Consider the following 12,382-nt stretch of genomic DNA (forward strand, 5'->3'; position numbering starts at 1 on the left):
GGATGCTGCTTGTGCTTTCCCAGGGGGTTTGCTCCCAGGTGGGATGCTCCAGCTCCTCAGTTGCTAACTTACTGTCTCACGAGCATTTCAGGAGCCCAGCCCTTGGCTGTGCTGGGACAGCTCTGGAGTTCTCCTTTCAGCAGGGAGGCCATTTCTCTGGGCAATTTGTTCAGGCTCTTTGTAGGCTCTTTTTCTCGCCTGGTTCCTGGAGGCAAGGGAAGAAAGCTTTAGATGAGCTCCCCTACCCCATCACGAGCACTGTGGAAAAAAGAACTGGCCCTGGAAGGGAGCACCATTCAGGGAATCCTGCATTCCTCTTGCAGTCCTGGTGAGAAACTCCTCGGAAATACAAAAGCACTTCTAGATCTGCTCTCAGTGGTGTATTTCTCTATTTTCCATGATGACACAAAGCCAGAAACAAAATGATTCTTACCTAGGAATCAGAACTTCTGGAGTTTGCCTCATTTTTATTTTCTTGGTTTGAGTTGGTTTGAAAGTCTCTTACCATCATGGAAACAGGATTTTGTGAAAACAGAGTAAATTTGTAAGCCTCATTTTCTACCCCTAACACTGACTAAAACTAAACTCAGATTTTATCTATTGTAATTTATAGGATAGAATATAAGCAAGCTAGTGTTCACAGAAGAAAATACGAATTATAATGGTTTTTCTTTAATACTTATCTGGAGTTAAATGAGCTATATATGCATTTAGAAAGAACAGCCAGTTGAAGCAGTTTTAGACACCAGCTCGCCATATGCTATGTTAAAATTAGACTGATTTTTTTTTTTTTAAAGGAATAAATTTATGCATGAAGTAGGTCTATTCAGTACACTCAGATTTTGAGGAATGCTTTTTCTCATCCAGCAATCTTTGCAGAAAGTTCCAAACAAAGCTTATTAGAAAAAAAGAAACTAGTTCAGAATGTGGTTTTGAAGCTATCTTCACAATATCTCACAGAACTGCAAACAGTTTGTTCAATTTTAAAAGTAAGGGACTGGTTTCACTAAAAATGCTTATTGTCAGGGCGATAAACACACAATATAATTTTTAGAAGTAATAACATGGGTATCATTGAAAACTAGAGACCTTGTAAGATGGCTAAAAATAGTAATTTGAATTCCTAGCTTAGTCAGCTTGGCCAGAAACGGCTGTGCTCACTGTAACCTGTAATTAGTTTGCGTATTGTAGGAGCCCCAAAGATTTTTCCCCTCTCCAACACCTACTAAATTAGCCTTCACAGCACAATGCTGTTACCACACCAGATGCAACAGAATATCCGGACTTGAGAGACTTCCCACTACTCTTTCTGTTTAATTTATAAAGGCAAATATTCTCATTTGATAAGGTAAAGGCCAACTCCCCTGCACCTGGAGCATTCAGAAGAGCCTGCCTTGAAAGGCAAAGAAAGCTCCAGTTCCCAGCTGCTTCAGATGAGAAAGAAAGGTCTTGGCTCTAACACAAGTAAACTGTTCACTATTTTGAAACACAAAGCAAAGTCAGAGTATGAAGCACATTTCTCTTCCCTCATGGCTAAGGGGTGTTCCTCTGCATAAATAATTTCATTCACACTGGGTACTGCAATGTGAATCTAAAAGCTAAACTGGACTTTCTAATGTATATGCACAGGTTAATGAAATAGTCACAGCATTACTACAGTGGGGCACATATTCAGATCATGTCAGTGTTATTTTTCTATTTAGAATGCTGTGGGACAAGCAACAGCCATATTTCCAACTTTCTACTAATTCCATAAAAATTCTCCAAGATATAAGGTCGTATGTGGAGGAAGTACTAAAACACACCAGAAAGGGAGTGGAGGAATTGTTATATAGGAAATTGCGAACTCTGCTTTACCTATTAAAAAATATCATTATCTACATCTTCTTCAGTGGCAAACTTCATTTCCTTGAAGCTGTTTGTACCATGCCTTGCTTTACTCCTGAGAGGCAGACTTTAAGTCAGGTGTACGAGGGGGAAAACTGAATTTATTTAGTATCAAGGAAGCCCATGCATTTAAAATGATGAAGCATATATTACATAGGCACCAGCTCCCTAACGTAAGTGGGTCTGCATTCCATCTGTTCCCTACAATCAAGGGTATAAGACCAAACTCCAGCAAGTTCTAATCTATGGCACAAGAATGTTTCACCATGTTGGCCATTAGTAAGTAGACAGGCAATGGAACTAAAGAATCATTCTGCCAAAGCATGCTCACTACACTGTTACTAAAAGCTTTTTATCATTTCCAACCTAACAAGATTCCATGAGTTTAAAGAGAATGTACAATTACCAGGATTGCACAATGCAGGTTCATGCCTCTGCATGCAGGGAAAGGTCAAACTCGAGCTTTGCTCCTACAGCAGAACCAGCAACCAGCCCTGCTTCCAGCAGCTTTGGTGCTCAGCACACTGCCCAAATCCCTCTTTGGGAACCTAAAGTAGCTGTAACTGCTTAACTACCATTTCCAGAAAGAAGTTTTAAAGTATCTTTTCTTAAGAAAGACTTTCAGACAGCAATCGAAGGAACTTGCTGGATTACAAATTTGAATGAACAGCTTCTTTCAGCTGGGATCTGTTTAACGTGGGGTTGCAGTTATAATTACAGATGCCCACTCCACTGTACTTAGAATATTCAAATTTGGAAAGGAAAATCGTAGTGATGATTAAAACCATACTGAATTCACTGAATGGTGCAACCTACAGGTTGCCAAGCTACTGCAATGCACACAAAAACCTGCTGAGAACAAACAGTACTGCTGAAAACAGATGTTAGATAAAGCAGAATTAGGATACTCCTGCTTTTCCACATGACTGTCTAATTTCTGTTTAGGAAAGCAATCTAAGTAAGCTAGGTTAATATTAAACCTTACAGCATTCTGAGCTGCTCAGCTCCCAGCCCATGGCCCAAACACAGTTTGGGCTCAAACACCACCCCAAACCAGCCAGCTTACAAGCTAAAATGTATTCAGTATTTTTATTTCTCCAAGCTGCAAAGCAATGCTTCAAGACACTGACAGAACCAATCCTGTGTTATTATAGGATGTTTTATCTGTCACTACAGGGACAGAGAGCTTTCATGCCCAGCTGTACAGGACATCTTCTCATCTGAAAGCAACTGAGAGTTTATAAAAATAAATGTCAGTGTTAAACAGGGACATCACATAATCAAGATAAATGCTCACAGACCTCCTAATGCAGGACAGATTCACACTCTGCACTCCAGCACATGAAAAAGACTGCAAAACTTGACAAGCCAGGCCTTCAAAGGACTGGTGAATGCTCCCCATGCTAATGAAACAGACTGCAGTGAGAGTCAGTTGTGTGCATCAGATGAGATAAACACTTCTGCCACTTCATACATCTACTCATCCTGCTACTTAAAGAGAATTAATTCTGAGAACTAAACCAGCTGATTTAGCACAGCCAAGCAACTCTCACAGCTTCTACCTCTTGTAGTGGCAGTGTCCTCTCTGGAAACACATGACTCCCATTGCTTCCAGCCCTCCTTGGCAGCCCAGGCAGGGCTGCACCGAGCCCACCACACCCCAGGCTCCACCAGACTCTTGCTCATCGCGCTCCACTTCCTGCCAGCCGAAGCCAGTTATCAGCTGTGACTAAACGTGCTTTATCACTTGATGTCTGCCTCAAATCCTCATTTGCAACTGTAGAACAGATCTGGAACACTTACAGAAAAAAATAATACTGAAAAATGCAGTAAATATCTTTAAATAAACCCTTCACATCTATCACAACCTTTTCTACTCCCCACTTCCAAAAGACAGCCACACCAAAGGCTTCTGAGCACTAATCCACAAATAAAGGTTATCAACAATCAGAATCACACACAAACGCCTCCTTTAATATCAACACTGCTGACAGCAAAGCATTTCTAGATTATATTATTCTTCTGTAAGTATTTCAAGACAATTTTGCCTGTAGAAAGAGAGTTTAATATGCAGAACACATTTTTAGCAAAGACTTTGGAACAAGAAAACCCAAAAGATGTAGATGTTATTACATGAAAGCAATAAATGTTTGAATGCTTGTTCCTAACTGGGAAGTAATATTAACTTATTTAGCTATTCTTACAAGATAATAAGCACATAACAGTTTTACCACCCCAAATTCCATGTGGTAGAGAACTCAGCAGGCAGAGCAGCACACAAGGAATTTCCTGCTGTAGCCAGTCAGTCACAGAGGAGTATCCTGTGCACTGGACTGTGTGGTGACCAAGCAAAGCCTTGTCTGACGGGCTTGGCTCCCAGTGGAGGCCCCTGATGGTCAGCTTTACACAAATTAAAAGACAAAATCAATGACAGATAAGACGTAAGTCAGTAGTTTCCATGAAACCTTTCTGCTCCGTCTGCTTCCTGACAGGCTCTAAAAAGACTGGTAAGATTAGACCTCTCTACTAATGCTCTCACGTGGGCTAATAAATCCAGCAACTCAGCAGCTCTAAAGATTTCACATATTTTCAACCTCCTGTTCCAATCTTTTGCCTCTGCTGAGCACCAGGTCAGTCTGATGGACACAGGGCAAAGAAGCCGCAGGAGCTGAGGGTCCCTGAAAACAGCCCCGTCCCTGAGCCCTGCTCCAGAGAAGGGCTGAGCACTGTGGGCTTCACCCCCGAGTGATCAGAGCTTCCCTCTCCCCAGGCAGCACTGCCCAGCCCGAGGTGCCGTGCCCTGCTGTGCCAACAGGAGCCAGGTGCCACATGCTGCCCTGGTTTATCTCTCAGGAGGTGTGTCAGTCATCAGGGATTGCTGGAGAGCAGAAGGCAATGATTCCCTAAGGGAAATCATTAATGAGCCAGGCAGGTAAGGCTGCTCAGTGCCAAAGAGCACTGCCCCAGTGCTCACTCCAACCCCAGCCCTGCCACTTTAGTGCCCTGCTGATGCCACCCCAGCTCAGGGGACGGGCAGGGATCAGAGGCAGGGGTTTCTTGCTTCCCAATACACACTGTGCTGCACACACTCCCTAGGAAACAGCACCAGGGCAGATCTGCTCTGCTCATCAAACACCTGAGGCCAGTTCTGAGAAGGTTTCAATACTGGGAATGAAAAAAGTACAGGCTGAAACACGATTCTTGTTCATGACACCCCACAGACCACGAAGTTCTAGGTAGCAACTGCGATTTACTGTGAAAATCCTCCACTGGCAGAAGCTTAAGAAAGAAGTGACTGTTGATTTCTAATTTAATTAAACTCTTAAGGAAGAAAACAAAACCATTTGCCAGAGCTGGGTAGCTGTCCACCCCCACTCCTTTACTGGGTAGAGAATTCCCCATATCTCTTCCACTTCTGGAAATATGGGGAAATTCTGTCAAATGTGTCAATATGTATTTCAGCTGGTGAAGAAGCTATGTAGTATTTTTCCAGTTCTTGCTCCCATGACCCACCCTTTCCTTCTTTCCAAAAGAAGTTCCTCTTACTAAAACCTCTTGCTTGTGTCAGAGTTGTGTTTTTCCTGTAGCCCCCATCTTTAGTCACTGATGGCTGTGCAAATGTTAACAAAGGAGATACAATTCCACGGGAGGATGGCAGAGGTTTAGTCCTACTTCCAGCAGCTGCAATGACTGTACAGAAGACTGGAAAAAATAGGCCACACACAGTAAAATGGAATTGAGATCTTCTGAACGAGCATGGGTTATTTTTCCTGTCAGAAAAAGGAAGTATACTCTTCCTTAGTCAAAGATGCATTTTTAAAATAGATTTCACATTTTACTTCCTGCCATCGCATTAAAAGGTCAGGCTGTTTATGTTACTGTAACCTGTTACTGTGGGATCAGGAATGGTATAAACAAGCAATTCTCATTGAACTGTGCACAGGGGAAGAAGGTTATGAGAACATTCCTCTTTATGTGTAGAGCACTTGTTCCATATAAATATAAAGAATCTGAGAAACAGAGTGGCTTTTGTAGGATGGCTCTCAGCATCAAGTACTTGACGAATCAAGTACTTGACAGGAGCAGCATAAAATTCTGGGAACTTCAGATACAAGCAAAAGCACCTGACAGATCACAAATGTAATAGCTGCTTTAGGTTCAGTACTGTGTAGCAGCATTTTGAACTAGTGATTATTTTAGTCCACGAAGTACAGAGAGCTGTCAGCCCAGAGGGGAAGGTTTCCCCTGCCTGCAGTGAGGTCTGCCCAGCCCCACACTCACCCCTGTACTCCACAGAAGTTTTTCTGTAACTGCCTACACTGGCAGAATGCAAAATCTGCTGTATTCTTGCTTTATTTTCTATTTCTATTGATGTAGAAACTGTTTTAACCTTCTAAGGAAAAGAAAAAGTCTGCACAGAACAATGTAAATCTGATTAAATGATCTCTTCATCATTAGTGAAACAGGTAAATCTTCATCACTGATCTCTTCACCCTCAGTGCTGAAGGTGACTTTTGACCCCTTAAACTACAAGTTCCTAAAGCATCCACAACAACCAAGAGCTGAGATAACTGTTCACATGGAAAGTGTACAGAATTAAAAGTAAGAAAAAATAGAAAAATATTTCAAAAAGTTTCATATTATGCCTGCTCATTTTCCTTCCGAACCAGGATGTAAATTTTTCTACTGTTCTATGAACCTGCTTTGTTAAATGCAGAAAATGCAACCCAGTTTGAAAGTAGATCAGCTATCATTATTAGCAGAATCACATGCATTTCCAAGAATCACTTTTACCAGTTTTTCTTGGTATAATATGACAGGCAAGCTGTTGAATCTTAGCTCTATTCTGCGTGGGTGAGAGAAAAAGCACATCTGAATTCACAGAGCATGGTAGAAAATGAACTGGCATTTGTACTACACCATCTACAAAGTGAACACACAGAGGCATTTGGATGCTCTATCAAAGTGCCTCTCCCAGTCAAACCAGCAAGGGCATGTCTCCTGGCACCAGGGAGGAAAAACCACCTCTCTGCAAATCAACATGAAACAAGCTGACCAATGACTAAAAAAACCCCAGAAAACCTCAGTGGTAAGCACTGCAAACAGCCCAGCTCAGGGATCAGACCAAGTCTGTGTTCATTGTGAACACTGCAGAGAAGCAATCACTGGGTAAGGAAGCACTGAGTATCCTCAGGTATTTAATGAGGCTAAATTCACAGCCCAAATGGATACTTAGGTCATGCAAGTGACACTGATCTAAAACCTGGTAATTCTCATGTCTACAAGAAAGTAGCAGTGGTATTTCAGTGGAAGCCACATCTTTTGAAGACTCAACTAAAGAGAACCTTTGGATAAAGTCCATTTGCAAAGCAAGTATTAGGAAGGGAAACATTTAATTTTAATGTTTAGTTAACTATAGGATGAACTGTTATTTCAAACCTACCCAGCACATTTAGAAAGTTATTTTAGTTTGAAAAATATTTGGTCTACCACTACCACATTTTATTCTCTGCTTGCAAGGGCTATTTCTATTTGAAATTTACCATCATTTGGCATGTGGCCAACACTGCTTTCTCCTTAACAGTTGTCTTCCATACATCCGTGCTTCCAGCACACAGAGGGGGCAATAGTACCATGTGCAAGAACACACTAACACCATAAAACCCTGCAAAAAATGTTCAGAAGCAGGCGAGCACTGTGTGTACATTGTATCATTTCTAAATTTTTAGCAAATGATAACCATAACAGGCTCCATTTTTCCATGCTCTGCTTCCAGCAAGACTATCACTGAAGCTCTGGGTTCAAGTACTTAGATTTTAAACTCTGTAGAAAAAGGAAGAGTAAGTGGCTCAGGTGGCTTTATATATATATATGTTTTATATATTACCCAATCTCAAATCTGCCAGCAGCAGACACGACTGGTGCTGCTCTGAAAGAGAGAGGCAGCAGTAAAATCTAACCCAGGCAGCAGAGTGCCCTGAGCCAGCCCCGGGGCACAGAGGTGCCATCACCTGCAGCTGAACAGCAGCTCTGCTCTTCGGGAGGGTGGGATCCTGACTTTGTGAGCCACACATCACCAACCCTGCCCACGTGCAGGAAGATCAGTGTACAGCACAGGAAAACATGGAATATCTTCAGCTGCTTGAAGGAACAGAGACTCCCTACAACCCTGAGTCTAAAACCAGCTTTCCACAACCAGAGCCAATTATGCTGAGCCTCAAATGAATCAACAGAGCACGAATTAAGCAGTGGCAAGGCACTGCATGCAGAGACCTGCAGCTAGAACTGGCAGAATAAAGCACAAAGATGCATTTATGAGAAGTCATGTTCATGCCACAATTTATCTGCTGCTTAGCACCCAAGCAAAGGAGTAACCCAACTGCTTTCAGACTGCAGCCTGCACTCCTGCTGCAGCTTATAAACCAACAACCCTTGTAGAGCTTCCTGTCCACTGACTTTAAATACACAACACAGCCACACTGTTACAATTCTTCAGGGTCAACCATTTCACAGTTTACTTTCAGCATCAAAATCCACCTACATAAGAAAATATTCTACAAATATTTTTCCAGAGACAGTGAATACCTAAAAAACTTCCCGTGCCTTTTCTGTCTTGACATAGGGATATCCAAAATGTCCATGATATCTTTCTATCTTCCTCCCACAATCTGAATGAAGTTAATTAATTTTCATAATTTGTAGTATTTTAGTTTAGCTTAGAGAGGTTTGAAAAACTAATGTTCACATTAATATTTGGTTAAAAGACCCTTAAAAATTAATAGAGAAACTGAGAACAGTTATTTACAGGCCTCAAAGCCAACTCCAACTACACTTCAGCTTTCCAGAGATAGGTAGTTCTGTTTTCAGGATACTCACTTCCAAACATGCTGGAAAATCTCAACTGTATCCAGTTCTTATTATAAATTCCACTAACTATAAAATCTAGAAAATAATGCTCATTTTAGTTTCATTTTGCTACCTTCCCATGGAAAACTCTGCATGAGCTGTCCCCAAATGACAGCTCTGCCTCCATCCATAGTGAATGGAATCCCCAGTTGAATGGTACATCAGTAAATAATTCAGAGGTATTTTTACTGCTCCTGAGAAGCACATCCATGTTAATATCATTGGCCAACATGCTAAAGTCAACATATCTGGTTTATATAAACACAAGAAGCAACTCTACCTGTACTTGAGGGATGTGTTTTTAAGATAATATCTCATTCTATCACCCTGTGTAAGAAGTTAGAAACTGAAATACCTCCTAAAGTTCTGAAAGACTTCTGCATGTAAAATTACTATGAAAATCTGATACTGCACTCACTGTGAGCAAATGACAACCCAGTGTTGTTTTGATATTCTGGACAAATATTTACTTTTCTTCCCTGCTTTAAAAGCCTAAACTGTGCTTTCCTTAGCTTTAGGGTATGGGTTTTTGTTGTGACATCTCCACAGTGAATGCCTCCCATTCCAACAGATACTTCTAATGATATTTCTGCAGGGTGCATATCATTCACTTACCCTTAAGCATTTGTTTTCTGTTGCACACCTTTACCACAGTTAGCACACATGGTAAAGCTCACATTCCTCTAACTCACTGTTTCATGGAAGAGGATTTTAATTTGCATGTGCCTTTCTTATGCTTATGTTTCTCTAAAATACAAGCAACAGCCAGAACCTAGCAATTATTTTTCTCACTTGGGTCCCTGAACAGCCTCCACAGGATCTCATGGCTCACAGTTCTTGTAACAAGTAAATCTAGAGGAAAGTAAGGGATAGAAATAGGTATTAAAAACCAAATAAACATTCAGTGAAACCCCAGAGCAAGAAAACACAAAGAAGTTCATCACTGCTCACCCTGTTCTGACCAGCAGTACAGAGAATGGTTCCATATTGTGCAGTGCCCAAGACACGATCATCACAAAATCACCTGAACAAGGTCTGCATTTTGAAATGTTTGTGTCCCCATCCTGGGATCACTTCTGCTGAAAAAAGAAGGTAATCTAAATTCTATTCTTTCACAGCTGTACTATCATAGCTGAACACGGCTTCCGCTTGTCCAAAAAAAAGCAGCATGGACAATTTTAACCCTTGCAAGTCATGAGAACCCAGACACGTCTCCCGTGGCCACTCCTCCCTGTCTGTGCTGGTTCCTCCTGGAGATGCTGGGCTGCATCTCGAGATAACAGACTGGGACAAGGAACACGGGCCAGCTGCAGGATGCTTCACCTGCAGCACTGGTGAACATTTCTGCATTTCTGCAGTTACACTCATAACACTGAGGTACCAGGAGCCGTGGCACAATTACCCTGGGGGAAGATGTTTTTCTGCACCAACCACATGCACTGCTCTACTTACTGCATTCTTCAGCAAAAACCAGCGTTGTGGGAAAACTGCTTTGTTAATGTCACAGCTCAGACACCAAAAGCACAGCTTATAGAGAAGTACCTTGTTCTTCCAGATGAACATGACCTGCCAAGATGCCATTTTCAACAGCTTATTTAAAAGCAGGATGCAGTTGAGAAACGGAATCTCATGACATAGATGCACATATTTACTAATCAATCAGGGGGAAAAACCAAGTAAAAAACCCACCCCCTGTGCTTGTCAATAGTTGGATGCAAATCAAAGAATCACTTTAGTCCTTTTTTAAATTGAATTTTAGTCCTCAATCAAAGCTCATGCTGTGCCACAGTTTGAGCAGGCCACTGAGTCATATCATTCAAAGAGAGCAGGACTAAAATATCACTGAATGCTGATCCCTCATTGAAAATGGGCCATTCTCTAATTCTACTTAGATATTTCACTTCTGTAATTAAATTGTACCTGTAGAAATGTACCACTTCAATTACAAAGCTCTATTACTCAAAATCATTTCCTGAGCACTAAGCCTGCAACACACCAAATCATCCAGAACAGTTCAGCAAAAACATAACGTCATATATCCACATGACTTTCAACTGATACAGTCAGCATGCACTGACACTCGGCAGGGAAGGGAAATGTAGGAGATGGACCTTCCGAAAAGCAGGCTCAACATGTCATGCTTATTCTCTAAATGCCAGACAACTGGAGATGTTCACCCTGCAAGCTACTGATGTTAAAACTTGCCTGCTGCGATTCTGAAACTGAAGTCCATTTATTTCACTTTTACACACCTCCTTCTCTCAGTGGTCTATTGCCAGAGAAATTCACACTGAAAGAAGCGAAGCTCAACGTCTGTGCTGCAAACGTGAACTTCGAGTCATTCATTTATGCAATATACCAGCTTAAACATTCAAATGGATGTTACAGCAACGCTGCCTGATCTGACTGAACACATCCGCCCAGTCATTCATGTATTTCAGCTTCTCTTAAACTTCATTTTAGATAAAGGTGTGAAGAACTTTTAAAGATAAAAGCACTAACTTCTGTGGCTTGTACGTGAAGCTGGATCCAGAAGGCAAATACTGTTGCAAGCATTCACGTTTGCAACAGGGTTGTTTTAAATATCACAAAAAAAAATCTAAATGCAGTAAACGACACAATAAAAACCCAGTACCAGCTAGCTGCACAAGTATTGCTAATATGCTGCTTCAGGCTCTGTTCTATGATTAAGGTGACTGAAAAGCCAAACGCATTTGATGCCCCCTTCGCGGCTCCTCCGTTCTAACCCAAAGACAAATCCGGCGGATCGGCTGCCCCGGCTCGGGAGGGGCAGCTCGAGCAGCGCTGCGGGCCGATGTCCCCGCGGGGCTCCAGGGCTGAGGATGTGCCCGCGGCAGCTGCTCCGGCTCCGGGCGGGCAGCGCCGAGCGGAGCTGCCCCGCCGGGACCCGCCCGGGGAGCGGGGCAGCTCCCGGCGCCCCCTGAAGCGGGGAACGAGCGGGGAGCGGGGGCGGCGGTGCCCGGGCAGGGCAGGGCAGGGCAGGGCTGGCCTCGGGGCCGGGGCAGCGGCGGCGGCATCGCGGGCAGCGGGATGGAGGGACGGAGGGAGCGCTGCCGGCCGGGCCGGGCCGGGCAGAGCCGGCGGGCGCCGCCCCTCACCTGGTAGATGGCGGGCCAGCTGGCGGCCTGGTCCAGCCGCTGGAACTCCTTCTCGATCTCCATGGCGGGGGCCTGGCCCCCCGCGCCGCTCCGGCTGCAGCTGCTGCCGAGGCCGCGGCGGCTCTGCCCGGCCCCCGCCCTCCCGCTGCCGCCGGAACTGCGCACCCGCCCCGGCGACGCGACGTCCGGGGCGGCGGGAGCGGGGCCGGGCCCGCCCCGAGGCCCGGGGGGCTGCGGGGGCCGCGCCGGGGGCAGCGCGCTCCGCCCGGGCCGCCGCCGAGCCCGAGAGCCCGCGGCCGCCGCCGGCTGCGAGCGGGGCGGGCCCGGGGGGCCCCTCAGCCCCCGCGGCCCCGGGCCGGCCCCGAAAACGGCGGCCCCGGCCCGGCGGAGGGGTCGCAGGGCGGCGGCGATGGCGAGGACGCGGCGGAGCGGGGCCATTCTGCCCCCGGGCCGGGCTGTCCCGGCCGCCA

At 44.4% G+C, this 12,382-nt stretch overlaps 1 protein-coding gene across 1 annotated transcript in view; it reads right to left on the reverse strand.

Moving 5' to 3' along the window:
- Positions 1–12,092, reverse strand: part of PTPN1 (protein tyrosine phosphatase non-receptor type 1) — a 28,932-nt gene extending 16,840 nt beyond the window's left edge. Inside the window, exon 1 of the mRNA XM_071446874.1 lies at positions 11,913–12,092. Coding sequence (XP_071302975.1) covers positions 11,913–11,975 — 63 coding nt within the window. The 5' untranslated portion in view covers positions 11,976–12,092. The remainder of the gene's footprint in view (positions 1–11,912) is intronic.
- Between the last annotated feature and the right edge of the window lie 290 nt (positions 12,093–12,382).

The sequence above is a fragment of the Agelaius tricolor genome, unplaced genomic scaffold, assembly GCF_023055355.1.
Source record: "Agelaius tricolor isolate 1412-34295 unplaced genomic scaffold, bAgeTri1.0.p SCAF_23, whole genome shotgun sequence".
NCBI lineage: Eukaryota > Metazoa > Chordata > Aves > Passeriformes > Icteridae > Agelaius > Agelaius tricolor.